Below are 24,277 nucleotides of genomic sequence, written 5' to 3' on the forward strand. Positions count from 1 at the left end.
CACGTATGTAAATTACAAGCTCTTTACAAGGTTCTACATTTATGGACCATGACAGCTAATTAGATCGTACTATAGTATTTCAATCAGCGTTTTTCTCACTGAATTTTTCAAAGACACGGTACACAAGGTACAAACAAGTACAGTAATCAATTAAGAAATGGCAGAAGTACATTCGATGTAAATGGAAACCATACTTCATTTATTTTCCTGATCTACAAGATCTGCTTGAACCACTCTGAAATAAACAATGCACACGTACAGTACAGTATAGTGGAAATGCATTCTATAAACACTCAATGACCTGGCTAATAGCTGAGGAGAAGGTCTTTGTCATGTTTATATCTCTCCTGAGTGCACATGTATCTTGTATTGTAAGAGGATTGCCATGTGATAAAAAGAAATACACTAAAAATGTTGTTATTTTTTTTAAAAACTGCAGGAACAGTATGTGTTGGAATCTTTACAGAGAGCACTTTTGCAGCACCATTAGTTATGAAGACACTCTCTGGTTTTAAATGCACTGTAGATATGCTCAAAGAACAGCCTTTCTTAAACCTTTCTGAAAAATTAAATGTTTCTTACCATTAATCATGTTAGACACCTTGGTATATTCATTTCATTACAACTTTTCCATCCATCCATTTCTAGTAACTGAAACTTTATCCTTAGAGATTTACAGTAAGTATTTGGTGAAGTCGGTTGGTTTTTTAAAAACATTTCATACATCAAACATTTTTTAAAAATTAGATACATGCTGGTTGTTGTTATATCTTCATAAAGTATTTTGTTAGCATTTGACAACTCTCCAGGCTGTTTCTGGGGCACAGATTCAGATTTTAACATTTACTGTATGTTTCCCATCCACTGCACTAGAAGTAGATATGTGATAGTAAGCCTGGCAGTAAAATGGCATGGTTTTGTTCCCTCCATTAAAAAAAGTCAATTTCTCACAACTGAACATTATAAATAGGGTGCCGATTGTTCATATTCCCTTTGTGATTTTAACTGATCATTCTGATCTGGATTAAGCAGAGCGGATGATGTCCTGACTCCATAACTTAGCTTCCCATGTGTCATCTCAGTAACTAAACCATAGAGCAGACTGTTAAGGAGTTTCAAGCCTTCAGCCTACCCTCAGAGCACTGGCCTCCCTGCTGTGGGTCCTCCGCCTGATCACTCAATCTGCTCGTTTTTATTACAGCTTGTTTGAGGTTTGTTTTATTTCTCAATCCTGTACTGCTGCCTCAGCTGCCCACTACAAGGACTCTTTGCAAAATGTGAGAAAAACCCAGGGCTTTTTACTCTGATAAAGATACCAGTCAATGGCTTTCTATAATGGCTCGTTATTTAAAAGGAAAATTAAACAAAAGCTTATGAACTCCCTTTTAAAAAAATAACTAATTTGGCTAATTCAGGTTTGTACTGTATGACTCAGTAGCTTTATACAATGATTTAGTTTGATTTACATTTAGAAAAGGATGTTCTGTTTACTTTTCAAAATTAATGCTAATAGATAATTATTACAATTTCTGCAGCAATGGGACCAAATGGTCAAGAAATATTCTCAACAACATAGCCTAGTTATATTAAAGAAAAGGAAGGGTCTCTCCTGTGTTTTGTCAATAATTGACATTTGAAAACGATTTCAAATTAAATTAAATGTAGTATATTTTAGATATATATTCTACTGTTTATCTCAGATAAATGTGTTAATTTAAAAACTATGCATACCCCATACTTTGCTTCACTAAGAAATATATAATTTACAGATCTTCTGTTGCGAGCTTGATCCCCTAGGTCTTGAGAAGGTTGTTTTAGCATATTGGGCTTGTTGGCACAAAGTCATACTTTTGACAATGATTCAAAAACAGGATTCATCCACAATCTGTATTTTCACAGTAAGGCATTTCACATACACAGGTACATCTTTGGCTTCACAAAATAGTGCTTAACAGGTATTGAGGATCTATGCCGATTTTTAAAGCAGTACAACAACATTGTATGTGTTCAAAATGCTTAAAGGTTTTTCTCATTGTTTTGTAACTGGCATTGAAGGTGATTGATTATCCAGGGAACATGAGTAAAAATTGCTTATTCATTTAAAGGGCTACGGTGTTGGATTGTAAGTCCTCATAGGATACATTTGGAACCATTTTATAAGGAATCAAATAACCTTATAAAGGAACTATTAAGAGATCAGCCGAGCTGCTTTCCCACCGGCCTGTGAAAAGTTTGCTTTGCTGCATCCACGCTCAGTTGTTCTCACGAAACATCCAAAAGTCAGTGTCATATAGAAGCTCAGAGTTGCAATCTCGTACTGCTAGAATATTGTCCTCACTTTGTGCTCCAAAGATCAGTCCCGAAGCCTGCAGATTTCCAGACTGCATAGCAGTTCAGGGACAGCTGCATTAGCACGGTCATGGTGATGGGAGAGATTGGCTTAGACAGCTCGTAAATTTTACATTCCTCCATCAATTTGGTTTTATACCCTGATTAGCATGGCTCTGGCTAATCAACCCCGCAGGAGGCTTCCTCTGACCTCCCTACAGTGGCAGAAAGTCACAACTTTCTGTGTTAGAGACACAGGTCAGCAGGGAAAAGATCTCACTGAAATGTGCACAGCTCAGCAAAGCCATGGTACTACAATCTCTTAAAAGATGTTCTTTACAAATTCCTGAATTAGCATTTCTGCAGCTACACTCAAAAAAATGCTCTTTGTTGTAGGTTGGGGTACTATTCTTAGTTCATAAAGCTTAAGTATATGAAGATATAAATATGAAGAACAGTCTGTGCTTTTCTACGAGGTTCCTTTCATTAATTTGGGGGTGGTTGAAGTCAGAAATGAAAGGTAATGAAGTTGTCGGGATAGAGCAGAGTGACTTTCTGTCAAACACACAGAGAGCTTACTGCATCATTATTATCAGTACAGGGGTCTGAGTGCTGACCCTCGGCAATCTCACAGTCATGGACCCTTTGTCACCAACAGGTGAATGATCTCATGTCCTGGGGAGGGGGAATGCTGGGACATCGGTGCCCTGTCAGTGTGTCAAATGTCCTTGGCAGTGTCTTTCATTCAGGCACCTTTCAACTGAGAATTATGATTCTCATAATTCACTTTCTGCTGAAATGCAATCCTGTCAGAAATGGCTGTTTTACGCATCACACAACCTACTGTATGTATACCATACTAGGTGTCATGTAATCTGTTCTTTTAATCTTCAAAAGGTACCTTCTCAGGTGATAGGATATACATATAATGTGTAGAAACATTTACTGTGTTCATAATTGTGTTAAATGAACATATGAAGTGTTAATGTGTTTCTTTAAAGCATGGCAACTTTTGTCCATCGTGTAGGTCTACACTTGCACTTCTTATTGGATCCTCACTAAATACAGGTATACAGTATGTCCATCAGTTGTACACTGGACTGATTATGGGTAACTCTGAACTACTTTACACTCTTATTCAATAGAATAAAGCAGAGTGATACAGTCACAGCTCTCTCACTGGCAGATATTTAGTCTGAAAAGTCCACATGGATGGCCATGGGAGAGATGGGTGTTTAATATCCCTCTAATATTCAGATGATAGCCCGCTATAACTGCCTTTCTAGAATAATAAACATTAAACACTTTTTCACCTGTGCCTCTCTATATTCCAAAAATACAAAGATGTTGCCTGCTGCCAGCTTGCCAAAAATATACTCTTTTTACAAAGTATTTTTTCCAGGGTGTTTTTAAAGGCTATAAATCATTTTTTAATTTAGTGCATGAATATGTGATTTATGCCCTTCCAGCTGTAAAAATAAATCTATTGTGTAGAACGAGAGGAAAATGATGTTCAGGTATTGATTGGCTTGTATAATAGTGTTTGTTTTATATAGCTGATCCCAGGAAATAAACTAATATAATATTTTTGAACAAGCTCTTGTGTTATGACTGACAGTTTAAGGGAGAGGAAACATTGCGCTCATAGAAGGAGCACACTGTCTATACACTTAACAGTGAGGACCCATCAGTTTGTCTGCTTGCCTCATTGGTGCTGGTAGAAAAGCACAGGTATTGCTTAGTGTTCTACCAAAACAAGTACTGTAAATGAATTTCAGAAGACTTGTTCTCACTCAAACTGGAGAGCTGGACTGGAGTGTACTGTATATCTTTCTTCAAGAATCCCTAGTCAGTTACAATAGAGTAATAAAAACAGAGCCTGAGTCTAATACATTAAACATGTATAATTAGTCTGATTGAATCATACAGTTTAGATACAGGTGTGTGGCACCGGTAAATTAATTTAAATTAATTAATTTAAATTTCCAGTACACTGATTGATGTCCTTTTACAGCTCTTGACTGGAGAGTGAATCTTTTGTAGGGCAAGCAGTTTCCAGACAATTTGCTTCTCCTCAGAAAAGGAAAGGTGGACTGTACTGTATGTGAAGGAAAACACAGGACTATTTGTTTTGAAAGGAATTTGACAGGATCCATTTGTAAAGAATTTTGTTTAATGTTGGATTTTTTTATTTTCATCATCATTGAGGTTAATGTTCACATTAACAATGGCTGGAAGTTTTTTGGTTCAGTTTAGAAACCTTTAAATAACAAGCCACTACTGGCAGTTTGTTAACATGAAGTCAAAATGTTCCCATTAAAGAAATCCAAAATGAATCAGTTAATATGCCCAGTTTAAGGCACGTCCTATTGAATAAGAAACTAGGACGGTATTGTGAAGAGCCTGAAACACAGGGCTGAAGGTGGAACTAGTCCCTGACCAGAACACAAGTCCATTGCATTTCTCGTTCTCCTACAATAAAGACATCAGTTAACCTTTCCTCTTTGGCAGGAAGCTGTAGCAACCAGCAGATACCCACTTAGTCCTGAGGAGAACATGCAAACTCACTACATAAGGAACAAGGTTCAGAATCAAGCCCGGCACCCAAGATCTGGAAGGCAGCAACACCACTGTTCTGCCCATGAAGACGTTAATGCAACAAAATTAATTGTCTTTGATTATGTTTGTGTTTATCCACATACCTGTTATCCTAATATCCTTAGCCTCATCTATAAATTAATTTACAGATTTACAGACACTGTATAAAGGGAGACCAAACAGAACTGGCCGTCTTTCAAGTGTTTTGTTAAGGACGCTCAAAAACTACGTCTCCCAGCATTCCCTTGTTCTTTCGAGATTCGATTACGTAATCAAGAAGTGGACAAAGCCAAACATCCGTGTGCGCGCTGGCGGCTCGAAATTAGTGCATGCAGCAGAAGGAAATTCAAACCGAACAAGGTATTTAAAATAGCTGTTGTGTTTATATTGTTTTAGAATCGTAAAAGGTAAGAACGGTTTCACTGTATATATTGCACTGTTATTGCTAGCTATTTAATTATTTTTAAATAATGTGAGGTTCTAACTGTCTGTTACTCTTTTTTTTCTGGTCTCCCAGTAAACGGGCCTTTCAGTAAATCATGACTAGATAACCCTGCAAGGAGAGGTCAGCTCAATAGACATTCTGTATAAATTCTAACATTACAGATAGGAGTGTAAATGGATAGGTGGTAAATGCACCTTAGTTTTAGATGTATTTTTCTTGATTGGCTGTGCTAAACTGGTTTGTGGAAGGTGATTTGCTGCTTATTTCTTACCTCAGAGAATCTTTGAAATACTTATAAAAAGCTTTAGTAGAAACACGGCGGGTATATGTTGAATTATGTATGTCTGGAACGTGTCTGTTATAAAGCAATATAGCCTTTTATTCAAAAATCGATATTTTGGGTTATTAAAAAAAGCTAAGTGCACGTTGTTATTGTTCGTACTACATGCAACAGATTTTAGGCGCTTGCGTGCGTTTCAGTGGGTGAACGTTGGCCCCTCGTTAACACGTAGTGTATACAGTAGTGTCCCTCGCTACAAGGTGTGAGCAGTTATTCTGGAGAAAAAATTAATCATTTTACATGTACAGCATTGGACATGATCAGAGCAGATTCATGCTTGAACATCTCGGGGAAATAGCCTGCAGTCCCCTGGTACTTCTGACCCGACGTGCGATAAAAGACCTTTCTTTGAAAACATAACGCGGAGCTCCGATCCACAACGCAGACGGACAAATGCTCGGGAATGTAGCAATACTCAGGCGCCAGAAGGTGTAAGATTAGAAGGTTAAATATTGATGTAACAAGAGAATGCTTGTAATGAGACGGAGACTAGGAGTATACTAAAAATACAGCCCTTGCCTGGAATGCTTATGGAAATGGAGCTGCTTTCCTGTAAGAGACTATCTGATGTGTCTGTATAGATTAGCAGGAAAAAACGATCCTGCTTAGTATGGGATGCAGGAGTTGGGTGTTGGAACTCTGTACAGCCTATATTATCTAAGCCTTGTGGAAGGTCATGACCTGTTTTTTGTCTTGGAGTTATGTGGGTGTTCTTCGAATCTAAAACCTCAGAAATTGACTTATTTCCTTTATTGCCTCAATTTGCACCTTCTGTGTTATTTTCTGCATCACCTTGAATATATTAGTTACTGTCATTGCCATCTATGTTATTTAAACGGCATCTACTCTAAATATCTCAAGGTGTTGCATGACTCAATTTGCAGTCACTTACAGGTGATCAAAGCTGTTAACAGTGAAACTTTAAATCTGATAATTAATGTCTGGATTTAACCTGGAAAAAAGCTGTAATGTGCAGACAAATTTAGGTGCTTACCGCAACAGTTTTTTTTGCAGTGCAGAACAATGTGGGGTTAATAGTCCCGTAAAAAAAGACAAGCAATTTCAGAGCACTTTGTACATCCTTAGAATCAACAGGATTCTAAAGCTTCACTTCAGATTGTAGACAAAGAGCACATAAACTGCAGGAGCGATAAAACAGCACCAGGGACTCAACTAACCTACCACCTCTTAATCTCAGAAACTAAGCATTTAATCATGATGAATGATAGTAATCTATTGCATTTACTGACTGTGTTTCTTTACATATATGAGGAGACCCACTTTATCCAGCAGTGAAGTGCAGCCCCCAGAGGAGTAAGGAGCTGCTTCACCAGCTGGGTTCAGGGGGAACTCGACAGAGGTCAGATTTAGCAAGGCCAGAGTGGAATTTAGCCAGGACATCAGGTTTAACACCTCTACTTGAAAAACCGCCATGGCATACATCAGGGAAAACAGGTGGGATTTCGGGATTCCTGCTTAATATCCAGCATCTACTGCAACACTGTGCTCCTGAGCTCACCATACAATTGAATTGGACAATAGCATTGTACTGGACAGTCTGTTCCAGAGGGAAGGACACCGGTGGGTATAGTACTAGTCCCCCAACATTGTTTTAATAGCACACTAATAACAGATTTTACTTAGAGCTCTCCCAAGCCTTACTTAGCTTCTGAGATTTGTCAAAATCAGGCAATCGATCTGGCACACAAGGTTAGGCTCGTTGAGTACTGACATGGGGTGATGGGGGTTAACCTGTATAATACAGAATTTGTATTCCCTTACCTTGACAAGGGCATTGTTTTGATATTATAAAGCATAGTACACCAGTTTGTCACCATTTCCACATTTTACCACTAAATGACAGTATACTAAATTTTTTCTGTAAAAATGTTCAAAATCAGATCAAAATCAATCAGAATCAGTCAGCAAATAACATTTCAAATTGCAGAAGCCTATATCTTCCAATTTAATACACAGTAGCTACAGTAATTGCAATATGTATTTTTTTGTGTACTGGATGTAAGAGGTGTAGCTTTTTTTTATACATGTTCACAGTTTGGTTGGCAGTTACAGGTTTCGATATAGAGTAATAGAACTCTCACACCATTTGTTTTGAACCATTATAGAAGAGCTGGATGTGTTAAAAAAAGCTGCATCTACAGCAGAAGGCACCACGTGACCTGTCTTCAGACAAGACCAAACTGTGAACATGTATAAAAAAAAAAGCTACACCTCTTACATCCAGTACACTAAAAAATACATATTGCAATTACTGTAGTATTTTAAGGCTTTCATGTCAAAAAGTCAAGTGAACTTGAAGGCTGTGCCCACTGTTTTTCTGCCTTTAGCAAGTTGGATGCTGTCTCAGTGTACGTGTGAGATAGGAATGCCACTTCTTTTGTCGGCAAACAGCAGTTTTGTCATCTTTGCGCTTACAAAAATGTCATTGTGGACCAGTTTTGAATGTGTTAACTTTGGGGAATTATTTTCCATTTCCATAAAGTTTGCCTTCCCACGTGAGACGTTAAATATAAGTTACTGTATATTTGAAAGGAAGAACTGCATTTGTACATGTACACACTCCTCTGACTATTCTAAAATATATAATAATAATAATGAATAATTAAAAATGAAATCTTTCGGAAACTGTATAAAGCTAAATAGAACATATGTTTTTCTCAGGAAGTTGTGGCGAGTTGTATATAGGCAGGAGGGAGAAAAAAACACAACGGCCGCATTAGTTCTGTTCCCCTTCTTTGACTTCTTGCCCTTTCAGATCTTTAAGTCCCTGTTTCTTTACAATACAGATGGGTGGAGGGGAGAATATGAATCTGCAGGATGGTCCCTCATTATTTCTGGGGACTGCTAACACTTGAAAGAGAAAGAAAACGTATTACGCAAAGATGAAGAGCGCTGTCAGTGCGGGGCGGGGCCAGCGGATTTTCTCTCACATCATCTGTTCTGTGCAGCGCCGTGTACATTAATTTCTGGATCGATCTCTCCCCGTGAGTCAAAGAGACAAATGGTCGGGCTGTCCTTAGTCAGGGGGCGCCGAGAGGAGCGAGGGTCTTGTCTGAAGACGGGTCACGTGTCAGGTGGTACCTTGTGCCTTCCACCCATTCTGTGATTTATTCTTCCGGCTCTGACATGGGGGGGAAAATCGACGTCGCAGGAGTGAGAAACGGAGCTCGGGTGTTGGCCCCAGCTGCAAAACCAAACGTCTACTGAATTATTGGAGTATATTGCTATTATTGGAGAGGAAGTACACTTCAAATTGGTTTTTATTATTTTCGTTCACTGTTCAATTTTATTTTGCAACAAAGCGTAGCCTAGGCACTCTTTTTGTGTAAAACGTCATTTTTATGGCATCTGTATGGCTGTGCTTGAACTTCACTTTTCCTGGTAGCGTATCTTGGTGGTGGGGGCTCTAGCATATGATATTCAGTTGTTCGGGATGGGCAAGTAAAATAACTACTTTAAGGAGCATCGTCTAAGAGCTTTACAGTGGAGTCCAGTTCTGCCCAGTGGAGTGGAGTTCCAGTGCACATTGATGAATAACTGTAACCATTAAAACACTTGAAACACTGTTGTGCATTTCAGCCTTGTTTCTTCAAACAGAATCCATTTCTGCTTGTCGAGTTCACAGCAAATAAGCTAAAACTGATGAAGATGATCTCAGACAGCTTGAATTGTACACTTTTATTGGATAAACAACTAATAGGTCAAGATAATGTTGAATAAATCTTTTAAAGGCTATCAAAGTGGCAAAACTTGTCTTAGGGTTCTCAAGGCCTTGCTGTCTAGTTGTATTACAATGCAATTATAGGCTAATACAAGCTGTATGTTTCCACAACCTCAAGGTTTGGAATGGCACTATATGAATTAAAGTAAGTAGTAGTAGTACATGTTATATTTTCCATTCCAAACATTTGCAATAATGACCAAAACTACTGCACTCACAGTAGTTCACTCTCCTGCCTTAACTATCACTCTGTTCTGCCTTAACCAAAATTGGTTTTCTTTCTGGCAGTTTCTGTTGGCCAGCATGGTTGTTCTTTATGCCCGTAATATGTTTGGTGTTACTTTTCATCTGCATTCCCTGCATTAAACTTCAGTGATTCTGTGATTTTTATTGGTTTAATTCTCAGTGATTTTCTGAAAAGGCGAAGCTGGCTCAAGATTAAAGCTGGCTGTGGAAATTCATTTTTTTGTTTAATTTCAGGGTTATTGATCCCAGAGCTGTTTATTGCTGTATGACATCCATAATCACAACAACAGGCTGACAGTGGAGATAAATAAAAGGGAAGACGGGGGGGGGGGGGGGGGTTGAACTCAGTCCCATCACTCATCTCTCTGTATTAATTACTATTTTTTCCTGACCTGATTGATCTCACTGCGACCAGCCATATATTTGCTACTGAACTTAAGAAAACTTTTTTTAGCAAAGAAATTAAAAATATATCTAAATTGAAAAAATATATAAAGAACATATAATCTGTTTTGGTCATTTCAGTTAAGAGTGTTTCTTGCTCATTACTGAACTGCATAAATGAGAAGGTTATGTAAGAAGCTGAATCTCTCTTAATAGAGTCGGCTGAATTTGATGTAGAGGAACAAGTAAAAGGTTTATTCCGTGCTGAAAAGAGAAGAAAGGAAACAACATTTTGGCTGTGGAGCTCACACCCAAAGAAGGCTCCACTGCTAAAGCGTTTTCCTTTCTTCTCTTTTCAGCATGGAATAAACCTTTACTTGATCCTTGCAGCCTATGCATGCTGACGTAGCTCTCTACTTGAACTGAATTAAATGTATGTCACTCTATATCGGTACTTGGGTGCTCTCTCTGTATGCTGGGCAAATAAATGCTAAAACTTTAGAATTTAAAGCGTAACAGTATAACCTAGCAACCTTCTGCTTTCACAGTGCTCTCAAACTCACAGAACAGTCAAGCAGACATGTTCATGCATATTGAAGAAATACTATACACCTGTTCCTCGGGTTACTTTGGATTTGGCCTTCTGTAGGTATATTTTCTTTATTGCTTTGAGAGCAGCAACCTCTCTTGACAGTGGTTATTTTATTGCTAAACCACTTCTGTCAAGATTTAATATCGGCAATCTCACTTAGCATGCACCTGCACTTACAGATATTCTCAGATATTCTGCAGGATGGACTGAAAAAATTCAGTGATTACATTCAGTGTGATAAAAGCGGAAGCTGGTCCTCGCAGTGGCGTGTTGAGGGTCTTCACCGGGCGCTGGCGGTGCGTGTCGTGTGTCCAGTGCTGGAACGGGAGCGCGCCGCGGCCCCGCTCCCCTCGGCGAGGCGTTCGCCCAGAGCTGACTCTTGGCTGTTGCAGGCCGAGCCGCGGGAGCCGATGGAACAGGAGGGGGAGAGGAGGCCAGCGCGCTCCAGGAGGCCTGACATGGCGCTGTACGTCCCCAAGAGACGGCAGGGAGAGGGGGAGCCCGTGAAGGAAGCCCACCCCAGCGAGGTGGCCAGCAGGCAGACTCGGGGCGAGGCAAGGGGCAGACTCCAGGACCCGGGCGAGGTGGGCAGGAGGTCCAGACAGTGTAAGGAGAAAGGGAAGAAGGGGAATGCACGAGCCAGAAGCGACCGGGAAGGAGGGAGCAAGGTGCCTGATGGGGGGGTAGCAGACGGAGATTCCAGTTTCAAGGATGGTATAGGGAAGCCAGAGAAGACGAGAGACGATGAACGGCTGGAGCCTGAAGAGAAGGAACAGGGCGATGCTGTGGAGAATGACAAATTTCAGGAGCTCTGCGATTCCCTAACGAGAATGGGAGAGGGAGACCCTGCTGTAAGAGGACCTGGTGTCTTCCGCACAGATCTGGAAAACGTGACTGGTAGCCCTAGCTTAGCAACAGCCTGTCCTCCTAACCCACTTCCCACCAAAGGAGAGGCACAGCCCGAGGATGAGGAACTGGACAAAGGGGCGATCACGCAGGGCTCCGAGACTGCCTTGCAGAACATACAGTGGCCTGCTTCGGACAGGCCTGTCAGCCAGGCGCCAGAGATGGCAGTGAGAGGAGACGAGAACAAGGAAGATACTGGTTCTCTCAGTCCAGGAGAGACAGCAGAGCAGGAAGAGGACAGCTGGGACGCCCTTTTCAATGATGATGGGGACTGCCTGGACCCTCACCTGCTAGAGGAGGTAACTGTCCTTCAGTAAGGAAAACTTAATTTTAGTAACTGGTAAAAAAAAAACAGTTATTAGTTTTACTTAAGTATCTATGGTGGTTATAGGGGTAATTCTCGGTATGGGGCCTATAGTCTTTGTCATTAACAAAGGAAACTGGTGATGCTGTGATTCAGTGTCCTTTGAATAATATATTAAGGATTTTGCTTCTCACCTTTCACATTTTGAAGAAAATGACATTAATAAAACCCACACAGATTAGTGTTATAGAGTGAATAGGGGTGAATACTTAACTCTTCTATTCCTTTTCAAAGCACATTTGCTGTAATGGCAAATGTTATTGTGGGTAGTGTAAGTAATGTGGTCCAGGAAGGTTAAAAGGGATTATAGGCAAGCTTCAGTTGGTCAGTTTATAGCCGCCTTCCCTAACAACAGTAAAGGTTTGTTTTCCTGGTCACTTTTTTTTTGCAGAAATTACTCTTCTCAAGGGCTATTTGTCTTGAGGGGAGATAATTCAGAAGGAAGATGTAGATGTCACTGTTCTGGGTCACTAGTTTGCACACGGAAGCAGTATTGCTGCAATAAAGTGCCATCTGTAGTCTTATTTTCTTCCTGACTGGTTTGCTCTCCAATTGTGGGCTTAATCGAACTGTGGATCCTTAGTTTAATATAATATTTTATATTTGCCCTGTCCTTTTAAAGAACTACACATTTTAAGGTAATTTTACTCAATTACCAGTTTCTATTATCAACTAATATAACGTAAGTCTTCTTGCTTCACACTTTAAACAGAATAATTACTATAATTGTAATATGCAGTACATATTGTAAGTGACTAATGTGGTTTTAAAATGTCCTTTGGGTAATGGAAATGAATTATAGCAGATTACTATACCCTTGTGGTTGGCACAGTTCTGTCAGACACTCCTGGCAAACCTACAAACAGGGTATGAAAAAGATGAAGTAGTCAATGTAAAGTTTTGGTACTAACACTCTCAGTTTCTGTTTAATATATCATGAATTTATTTTTTATTTTTTTAAATGCTCTTAAGCCCCCATTTTCATTTATCAGTCAAGCACACATACCCTTTTCAACCAGCTGGATTGCTTCCAAAGGGAACATCCTGCGGAAAGCCAAATTTCTAAAGGTTGTAAGTTTTCCCTGTATGTAAGTCATAATACAGTTTGCCTGAATTGTCCAGTTTCACCATATGCCTGAAGAGGGATCTGTATTCCATCTGAAACATAAAACTGGACTGTCATTAAAACATCAGATGAGAAAATATGGAAAAAGTCAGGTGATCTCAGTCTAAATATAAGGAAATGAAACAATTATATGTGAATAAATTCTTTATTTCAGTATTTCACAAAAATAGTTCAAGATGAAACAAGATCCCAGTCTATCCTGATTTGCATTTTATTTTTTGGGTTACCTCATGGCAGAATAATAATGACTTATTAGATTGCATTAAGACCTGTTATTCAGGCAAGGAAATTTTATTGCGTTAAAATATTCGAGAAGGCAAAAGATAATGGAATAAATCAGTAACAAAATCATTGCTGTGCATTTTTACAGCACTCTGGAAATGTTGATATTATTGGGGTAGAATAAAGATTTTTGACATAGTTCATGCCTTAATGGAAGAGGTAAGTTTATACAAGCTCTTTTATAATCACTACTGGCATTGGTTTCACTGTTGCTTATGTTTTTTATTAGTACAAATCGGAAACAGTATATGATTATCTCAAGAGAAAAGGGACTACAGTAGTGAAGATGGAAAAGAAACGATCGATAGAGGTTTCACTTTTCTATATGTAGTGGACGTAGTACCTTATTTTGAAATTTTCTAAACAATGCAAAGTCATTGGCCTTAATATTTTCTAGTTTTTATATTGAATGAGGTCAGGGTATGTTTATGGCTATGATGGATGTTATTTTAATCTGTTTATTTAGCCGGTTGGAGAGGAACATTTTTAATAACGTAATTAGGTATTTAGTTAGCTGTGGCAATTTCTAAAACCACAGTGGTGGAGTGATTCTAATTTTTGTTTTTCACTGTGTAAGGAAATATGGAAATTTATTTTCAGCCCAGAAACACCCAGGCACTAATCCAATACAGTGGGTGAGTGCTGGCGCTGTCTATACTGAAGCAGTCTTTTGTATACTGCGTAGATTCTTAATACTCTTTTTAAACCTTGAAATACCTTCAGTACATACTGGCAGTAGTTTTTGAGACTAAACGTAAAAACAGAACTGAGAACAGGTGGTTTTCTATGTCATCGGCCAGTCACTTTAGTACAGTAAGACAGAAAAAGCTTAATTCTCCAGTTAGGTGTCATCCTAAAGTTTAATAGTTTTTTCCCCCCCACCCTGACTATTGAATATTCTTTTGGCTGTCCTTCCTTCACAGATCTCACAAAAACAAGGGAAAGTGAAGAAATCCATCCAGGAGCCACAATTCAATTATTACAGCGGCCCTGTGGAGCCGCAGCTGGACCTCAGCGAGGATGAGCTGTCTCATATTGTGGAGATCTATGACTTCCCTGCAGAGTTCAAGACGGAGGACCTGCTCCGGTCTTTCCACTCCTACCAGTGTGTACCGCAGCCCGAGAGGGGGTCCAAAGCTTATAAAAAAAGACAGGGGAGACCCCATGTGAATTACACCATTTCAAACAGTGCTGCAAAATAAAAGCACATGGACTAAAAGTCAGGAGAGAAAGACCTGATAAAAGAGTGTGAGATGAGAGGCTAGAGGAGTAGTTTTTAATGTTGCCTGAGAGAATTTTAGAACTGCAGGTCTTTTACTGACAGAACTATCAACCTTTTTTTCCTCCAGAAAACCTTCAAAACGAGGAAAACGAGGGAGGGTGTGGGAGTGGAGATCAGACTATTTATCAGAGATTGTCATTTTAAAGACAGTCATTATGGGGCCTTAGAATATAGGTAGCAGCCAATAGTAACCATTTAAACATTCAAGAACATGAACAAGATGGCTGTACCCTTTAATCAAAGGCCATACGAATGCAAATTGATTTAAATCAAATACTGGTGACGAAAGCTAAAGCAGAGGATCATAAATTTAAAGGCCTTTGGCATTAGCTATGCATGTGCCAGTGTAAATGAGCTGTTGAGTAACATCAGAAGCTTACTAAATACCACTTACTTTGAATTATTTCCACTGTTATTCTTTGGCCTACATCTCACTGTCATCTATGTGCCTCTTGTATATCTAAGGTCAGGCCTTGTCGGGGCAAGGCTCAGCCACCTCTAGTAAACATTCTTGTAATTGGAACATAAATGAACTCACTTTTACTACTTCTTTAAAGATGAGATTCTGCTTTTGGTTTTGCAGGATTGGAAGGGCAGTGAGGTCAGACCTGAGAGCAGGTCGAGTGAGTGGGTTGGAGCTGGTGCACAATGAGATTCATTTAGCAGCTAAGGGACAGAAAGACATTGCGCGATGTAGTGAAATCGAGTATTGCAATTCATTTTACAGGCAGAAAGGCTTTGACATTCAGTGGGTGGATGACACTCATGCACTGGGACTCTTCTCCAGCCCAATAGCAGGTGAGCTTTCCCGTTCTGCACCAGCTCTGTGGTGCTGTCTTACACTGGTCTGTGTGTTACACGCATCGTGCTGCTTTTTTAGACCAGTGCGTTGCAGTATTCATTTGAATTCAAACTGTAATGAAATGTATAGAAAGGTGGTTTTAAACATGTTTGTCCTCTGAACCTGCAGGGAAGAAGCTCTCATTGTTGGTGTTCCGTTTATTTTAATTCATTGTCTTGTTCTTCAGCAAAAGATGCCTTAAGGTCCAGACACCCCATGATGAAGGTTCGTCCTCTCTCCCAGGCTTCCTCAGCCTCAAAAGCAAAGGCCCGCGGATGTTCAGGTACTGTAGGCTGGAACATTCAAATGGGCTGACATCAGTTCCTTTCTTTAAAGTAGCTTGACTTATGATAATGGTCTCAGTGCTCCAGTTCATCTAAATTATAGGCAGGAGACACCTGGTAATAGTAATTGTGCTTCTCTTTTTGTGTCAAATCTTGCTGCTGTCCTGTTATAGAGCAAAGCTATATGCAGCCAAAGTCTTTGTCATGAGCACAACCCTTAAAGCAGAAGTGTTTTTAATCTGCCCTTGAAATCATATACCTATGATATGCCACCCTCACAATATTTTCATGCCAAGCTGCTTCCAATTATGTGATCCACTGGAGTGAAGCAGAGTATGTGTTTTCCACTTCCGAATTGTCGCCTATATAATTTGTTTCCGATACTGTTATCTGCAGAAGAATACCTGCAAGCAAGGCAAAGCAGTGTCTCCGGGCACATTTCAATTAACTTTATGTTCAGTTTCATGTCTCTCATTTGCCAAAGCTTTCTGATCAGGTGTTTTGTTGTATTAGTCCCAGGATGACTGCTTTATGCTGCGGAAGGATTTGCTGCTCTTTGTGTATCTTCTGTGCACAGGCTGTTAAACGTCAGCAGACTGTGTCTTTAATGGAATCTTTTCTCATCTGAATCGCCTCCATCGCTTTTCTTGCAGTCTTGTAGCCCCGAGAATCTTCATTACAATGAGTGGCGTTTGTGCTTGTCTGTTCCTTCTCCCAGACTCCCTCCTGCCCGCGAAGGAGCGGCCCCAGACCAGCGCAGCCCTGGCCCGCAGGCTGGTGATAGGGGCACTGGGTGTGAGGAGCCCTCAGAGCAGAGAGGAGAGGGAAGCAGAGAAGAGGAAACTGCAAGAAGCTCGTGGTGAGGACTCACTCAAGGGATTCTCCTTCCTTCCCTCCTCTACTGCTAGCCAGCCCCGTTAGCGTTCTTCCACAATTCCTTCCTCTGTTAAAATGTCAGGGTTCTCTAGGAGTAGATGTGCTAGATTCAATTCAACTTTAATTCAATTCAACTTTATTGTCATTAAACTTACACAGGTGCATAGTATAATGAAAAGTGTTTCTCATTAGTCACTCAGGTGCAGTGTATAAATAGGACAGAAGATAAGACAATAGATAGTAACACAATAGCAATAACAGTAACATGTAATAAAATAACATAAATAACATGTAATCAAGTAATGTGCCAACAAACTGCTTACAAATGAGAGAAAACTTTCTTAGGTTCTTATTTATGTTCTTTTAAGTCTTCTTCTCCTCCTCCCTTAGCTCCTCTTCTGTTTTTCAAAGTTCAGTATCTGACAGCACAGATCTGCTGAATATATTTTTAACCAGTCAGGCCAGATCAGCTGAATTGCCCTCTCTTTTCCAGCATGTGTGTTTTTATATTCATGATGACATGGTGTCTTGATTCGGATGCAGTAACATCTTTCAGTGGAAACCACTAGATGGAGACATATTTCATGTAATACATACAACGACTTGGTTTGGAAGAAACTCTTCAGAAACGCACATTTGTTTGCAGCTTGTAGAGGAAGCGGATGTAGGCAACATCCTAAGTCATTTTAGCACTACAAGGTTTTGTATTTTAAAATATCTGAGCAAGCCCACAAGGTCTTAAAGATTTAAAGATTTTATAAGTGGAACGAACAAGTGTTATTAAACTCATAACAGTAAAAAAGCCTGTAGTTTAGCAGAGATTTATAAAATGAAACACTACAACATGCAACATAAGCTAAATAGGAGCTTTTCAAGACTGTATTTACGTAAACGCTTTTAAAATCTTTTCAGCACATATACAGTTTTTTGGGTAATATTGTCAGGATCTCTAATCCTAACCATGAAACAAAGTGTAATGCAGTGATATTAATTTTAACTATATTGTTAGGTTTCCCCAGATACTGTGAATTACTACAGGGTCTAATTTAACTGTAAATCAACTATGAATATGCTAATAAATCAAGTCCTTTTCTCCACCCTAGTCTCTGGGATACTTATAAGATTTAGCAGAAAAATCCAACAGGTTTACTTAAATGTCAGCCTGTGTTGTCTCGAAGGTATTAAAAGCTCACATGCCCTTTGTCTGTACAGAATTGCTGCAATCTCCTCGTGTTTCACAGGCACTGAAATCACCAGCAAACCGTAAAGGAAAGAAGGGAGAATTGTGTGCACACAAGGGTCGGCCTGATGGCTTGTGGTTGAACAGTAGGCGCACTGTTGTAAATAACAACATGTCATCCTGCTGAGGCAGAGGTGAATAAACACCGGTGTGGCAGAGAAACGCATTAGAGAGCAACCCCCTGGACTCAGCTAGTCCTCCCTTAGAAAGGGGTCCTTCCTGTCCCCTTTCCACCAGGCTTCACAAGCTTTATTTTAGCAGCAGAAGAGCTCATTTGAAAAAGATCTAGCTGTTGATTTTTTCCCCATTGATTTCCAGAATGAAATATTCTGTTCTCTACTGCATTATGATGATGCATAAATCACTGTCACCAGGAAGAAAAATCCTGTGATCAGCAGAATTGCCTGCTTTCATTTTAAAGAGAATGTAGTCTTATAACCTCTCTATAGAAACAATGAAACTTTGAAAAATGTTAGTAGTAAGTCTGATCATCTATTAAGGGAATTTCTGTTTGCACCAATTGTACCAGAACTATAAATTTATAATTATGACAGGCATGTCCAATTCTGGTCGTTCAGGGTGGCTGGGTTTGGAGGTTTTCACTCTTGTCTCATCTATTTTTGCTCTTTAGATATTAATCTTTGTTTAATTAGACAAGATTAACAGATTTAACCAATTCTTAAATTGTGTCGTAAGTAAAATTATAAACGCTGCTGGCCTGCAGCCCTCCAGTATCAGGATTGAAAGCAATATTTTTAAAATGTATTCTGGTTTGAGTGAAGCAGTTGCGTGATGCTTCTGTCTTGACCGGGAAACCTTAATGATGGAAGCATAAGTCTCCAGGGTTGTTTTTTTCCTTTTGAACAAATGAAACAAGTTATGAAAACAGCTTGCAAAACAATTATTTTAATGCATGTTTGAAAATGATATAAATACCATGAATACAGATAACATAACTGATGTTTAATGGAAACAGTCGGGTTTTTCAATAGTAACCGAGTGTGCACGTGTAGTGTTACTGGAAACAAAACTGTCAAAATTAGTTGAAGGATCCATATAAATATTGATTAAAAAAAGTATGATCCGAGGCCTTTCAAGTTGCTTAACCAGGCCAGTCGCTTTAACGTTGATTTAATGTTGATTTCTGCGACAGTGGGTTTGATACTGGGTCATTATTTTTACATTTTCATTTTTCCTTTCAGAACAAAAGCGCTTGGCAGCAAAACAACGTGAGGATGCTTGGGAGGGAAAATGATAAGCCTGACAGTGAAGAATGAGCTGTTAGTGGGATGTCGTTTCCTCTCGAGGGTGTGAATGGCAGAATGTGTTCATTACCGAACGGGGAAGTCTCAGGTCTCTGCCTTCTTATAAATACATACCCCAGAGCTGTCCAGTCAGACCACACTGTGACACCCAGCTCTGTCCGTCTTGGTGTGTTAGTCCCTTGCCATCTTTTGCTCTGTCTCAGCTCTAGCAGTAAATCCCTTTTCTCTGTGAGCCTTCTGTGGGTTCTGAAAACTATACAATTACTTAGGATTCTGCTAGACTCACAGCAGATTATTCTGTGGAGAGCAGGCAAGCTCCTCTTATGTGTTGCTAAATTCCTTTCTGTTTTACAGTTTACAGTTAACTGACAGAATTTTACCCTTTTCTGGTCTTAATAGGCATTCCAAGGAATGAACCACCTATTGTACCTTTATGTGTTCAACCATAAGTGTGTGCTCTTCAATACTCTTGACATCCTGTGCTTGAATCCTGCTAATGCTGAACATCAAGATGTGTCTAGATGCATCAATCTTCATGGGTGCTTGACATCAGTGCAGAACTTGCCACACAATCCCTGCCAGTTGACACAAAGCAGTTGTTACTTAGAGCTGCAGTCATTTTGGTGTTCATGGTGTATCTGTACAAAAGACTTTGCACTTATATCATGATCTGTTCTGTAGTGTCTGGCAGGTACTCGCCTTTCTTCAGCTTGGCACCTTGTGAATCCTTCTATACAGCCCCAGAGTAGAGAGCATCAGGGTGCAAAGGTTTCAATCCTGTACAGTGAGAAATTTCCCCATCCCATCCCATAACAGTATTTGTATTTCCAATCCTGTCTCATCCTGTACATCCATTACAGGATGTAATGCTATTTTTAAAGAAATCACATTTCTTTCCGTCTCATGACATACCGAGAACACTATTTGGAGGTACAGTAGTATTAGATTCAAAAGTTAGGTTTCTAGTTTATACAAGCTGCAAATACCTTGTGTAAACACATTCTTAGCCTGTTTTGACAAATGTTTCTGTGCAAAATCATCTTAAAATAAGTTGCATCCACAAAACCTCAGTTCAAACCCTGTTATTCAACATATATTTATTTCAGTGTAGTGTCTCTGTTGTAACTTAAATCACCTCCCTTTAAAGAAGCACTGCTCTCAATTTTTCAAGAATGAGATCATTTAAGAATGTACATTTAATGATACTCAAAATTATATATTTTCAAAATGTTAGAATTGTATATGTATTTTAAGATATAAAACATAAAATTACCTTTAATACTTGTTTCTTAAAGCCTGTTCTCAATCGGGGATAATTCTGCTGACTGTAGCTCACCTGTACTTTGACCCAGTGCCAGTCAGCCAGAAGTCTCAGGCATACATTTCTAGCACATTTTGAAATATCTAAGGCTGATTTGAGGTTGTTTGATTTTCAAGCGAATAATTTGAAAATACGGCCATATATTTTGCTATCTGAAGATGTGCAGCACATTTTTCTTAAGGCCATTCGTCCTAATCACAGTTTTAAATTTAAATTTGGTTTAGCATGTGTTGCATGCAGTGCACTCCCATTTCCTGAATCTACTGAAAGCTGCCTAAATGTTTCCAATACCCCACAATGCCACTTGACTGTCACTTTTCATTGGGTTAAGCTTTTCTTATCTCTGGTCACACCCACCTTTTACAATTTGAAGTTATTTATGTTCTGAAACCATTACCCTTTGAATTACCACAAAACACCAGGCATTATTTTATTGATTAAATCTCTTCTACTTGGTTAAAAATGATGACACAGAATATTGATTGGCGTAAAGAAAAAACATTTGCAGACTGACTGTTCATTACTAATAGTATGCATGTCCTTTCTGTATCATTCCATCATGGAAGGATGTGTCCCATTCTTGCCTGTCCCAAGAATTAATCTTTTTTTTCTTTTCCATTCCTACAGTATGTGTATCATGCTTGTACTGTGGCTATCTCATGCTAATGTTGCCCTCTACCCTAGTGCCTTCCCGAATAGATCCCTCGTTTGGCCTATCTTCAGCTTTCTGTCACCCCAGTGTCACATACAGACCACATCAGAGTTGTGTATTCACTCTATGTTGTGTGCCGACTGCTCCTGCTTCTGTGGTGGTCCAAGAGTTCAGATGACAGCAGTAGGTTTCCACACATCAGCTCAATGTGGGCTCATATCTCTAAAAAACACAAGTTGCCTTCGCCCATTTCTCTGCTCTCATTGGGCTTATTGGTGCATTCCTCCTGTGCATCTCCAGGTACACCCAAGAAGCAGCATAGACTCAGTGCCAACCACCCCCCAGCCTCACTTGCAGTAGGTCTGTGGCACAGCTCTGCCCCCAGTCACCTCCCTATCACCTTCCAATGGTAGTGAAGCAGCACTATTTCATATCCATGTCCCTTCTGCAGCAACACTGAGACCTAGTTTGGCCTACCAGGCGGAAGGTGCCCAGGCAGAGTGCCAATTGGACACCTTTAGCATATGTGCGCTGCAGAAGGCAGAGACAAGGCACTTACCCTTCAGTAATTGCTACATGCACTTCCCCAATGACTAACGCTTCTGCCATTGGGAATTGAATTTGGAAACGTTGTTTTTATTTCACCAGACATATGAATGTCCAAAGAAACTTGATTTCCCATTTTGTGCTGTGGCGTTGCAAAAGACACTTTCAAAAACATATGTTAACGACGTTCAGGTGTGTCTTTTAGGAAGATGGCAAGTATATGCCAAGGCCCTGCACTGTGAACAACTTTGACCTGGATAAACTGAACACCCAATGCCACTCTTAAGATATAGATGAGCTTTTGTAGAGTTGTGGTCTTTTTTTGGCCAGATTCTTTTCATGCAACAACAGTGGCAGTTTTAATATTGTTTTGTATGGTAATTTTATATTTGTATGTGTATATATAGATTTAACTGTGTAACTGGGTATTTGAAGTGTCCTCTTTTTAAAATGTTTCAGCTGTAAATGACTATTGATATTGTTAGTCAAAAGGACTATTGTTATGCATTATAATACCTGTAAATTTCAATAAAATTGTGAATTAAATCTTAGCACAGCCCATTAAAAATGTGCAGCCTTCCTCTTAACTAAGATACTGTGGATCTGCAATTGCTTTTGGATTTCTGGAACTTGGTGAACAGATTCAAGAGTTGTGTTTTTTACCTTCTGTACTTAAATTTGGCACTCTTACTTAAAACCCATTAAATATTTTTTTATTCCTTTGTAATTACCTGCTTCAAAATTCTTAATGTGAGTTCTGCTGATAATCTTGCTATTTTTCCTTGCCAAAATCTAACCAGGAACATTTTTAGTAAAGGCCATGAGTGATCTCCAACACAAACAGTTTTGCTTACACACATGGTAAAGAGTACCATTAACTCACAAACCCATAATATAACAGCTTACTGTTGATGTGTCAAGCTCTTAATTAAAATGACATTTTCATTATTGAAATTGTCAAGGCACTGATGTAATTCAGTGTGTGTTTAGCACTGCTTTGTCTTTTGACTTACATTCTTCTTTTCAATGAATCAGTCACAGTTTATCATGAGATGGTGTCCACTGCTTGGTGCTGACACCAGTTATGCGTCAGTTGTCCTTGGTGTGGTGAACTGCGGGTTACTGCATGCCCCACGGCAGAGGGTGAACATTTAGGGACAAATGGCAGCTCTGTGCTATGCAGTGAGAAGTGCGACCCAGTCTGGGAGTTGGCACAGAGCTGTCATTCACAACTGCTCATAACCTCACACAGTGGCCATTGTGGGAACTTGGTCTCCAGAGAGGTGGGGGTGTGGAATGATCTGGCCTCCAAATAAACACGTGTCCACAAGCAGGATGTAGTCCTCCTGGGATAAAAAGGAAACAGGGTGACTGGTTGTTTTCTGACGCGTACATAGTTACATTCTGATGTTAGTTAAAAAGCCGTGAAGTTTGAAAAATGCAGCTAGGTATTTAGTGAGTCAGGTGTCTGACTTTTAAGTGTGCTTTCTTGTTGTTTTTCTTATTTTTTTCAGTTATTTTTCTTTTTATAGAAGGAAAAAAAAACGTTTTCTCAGGAAAGCCACAAATGAAAAGACCTTTTTTGAGACAGAAGGTGAACGCAGAGGGTCATTTCAAAGGGATATAGCATTCCAGATAGGCATCAAATTATTAGCCAAAAGATCTAAAATTTCGAATTAATAAGTCTCTCAAGTCTGTCCAAAGTTGTCTTTGAGATCTGTTTGAATTAGTTCTGGGTGTTTCCATAGTCTGACTTTGGCTTTAGAATTTGGTGTTTGTCTCACACCGTAGACACATCCAAATCTTAACTTGAGATTTGCTTGAGATATCAATACTTCACAGAAAGTTGTCATAAGATATTTTAGGCTTTAATATATGTTTCATCTCTTTTTTTTTATTTAGAACTTTGTTTCTTTGTTGTTGCTTAAAGATTGCAAAGATTTAGCACTTGACTGGAAACTGGTTCAGGAAATTGTTTCCTGTAATAAAACCTAGGATTTCTTCATGATTTTTATTTTCAGAAATTCTGTGGTGTTTAAGATGATTAAAGCTCAAGGAACTAGTGGTTTATTTGTGCTGTTATATTGCAAAACATACTGAATGTTTATGTTGGTAGCAGTTGAGGTTAGATTAGAGTTTAACATAAAATAGTAAAAGGCCTTTAGACTCCAGTATGTATATTGGCTTTTACCTACATTTTAAATTCCTTAAAATCCACATACACAAGTGATTGAGATATGCCCTGCACATAATGGTAAAAAGTTTATTAATTATTGAATGTGACTGCAGATTTTTGTATATCTTTATTTAAATATAGAATGGAACTTGTTTGTATATTTTGACTCTGGTTTTCAGGAATACAGAATGATAAGAAATTTGCAGTAAAAGATATCCATGGGACCAGCCAATGGTTCTTTTTTTGCAAAGTAACAGCTATTTATTATAAAACCAAAAGAGGACATAAAAAAACTAGGGCCAATCCAGTTGCAACATATTAGTTTAATCATGGTCAAGTGAAATATCTGTGAGATTAGTACCACTTCTGAGTTAGTGCTTAGTTGGTGAACATGTCTGGCTTTTGTGGCCATGTATAGTTCTCATGTGACAGAACATAATC

The 24,277-nt window shown here is 39.2% G+C and overlaps 1 protein-coding gene across 1 annotated transcript; it reads left to right on the top strand.

Moving 5' to 3' along the window:
• Nucleotides 1-5,198: 5,198 nt before the first annotated feature.
• r3hcc1l (R3H domain and coiled-coil containing 1-like) lies at nucleotides 5,199-22,387 on the top strand. The gene is made up of 7 exons (XM_088635315.1): nucleotides 5,199-5,286; nucleotides 11,068-11,880; nucleotides 14,277-14,458; nucleotides 15,363-15,433; nucleotides 15,664-15,759; nucleotides 16,479-16,619; nucleotides 19,079-22,387. The coding sequence occupies exons 2-7, from the start codon at nucleotides 11,086-11,088 to the stop codon at nucleotides 19,129-19,131; spliced, it is 1,338 nt and encodes a 445-aa protein (XP_088491441.1). The 5' UTR covers nucleotides 5,199-5,286; nucleotides 11,068-11,085; the 3' UTR covers nucleotides 19,132-22,387.
• Nucleotides 22,388-24,277: the final 1,890 nt, after the last annotated feature.

The sequence above is a fragment of the Lepisosteus platostomus genome, chromosome 6 (genome assembly GCF_059453375.1).
Source record: "Lepisosteus platostomus isolate fLepPlt1 chromosome 6, fLepPlt1.hap1, whole genome shotgun sequence".
Lineage (NCBI taxonomy): Eukaryota > Metazoa > Chordata > Actinopteri > Semionotiformes > Lepisosteidae > Lepisosteus > Lepisosteus platostomus.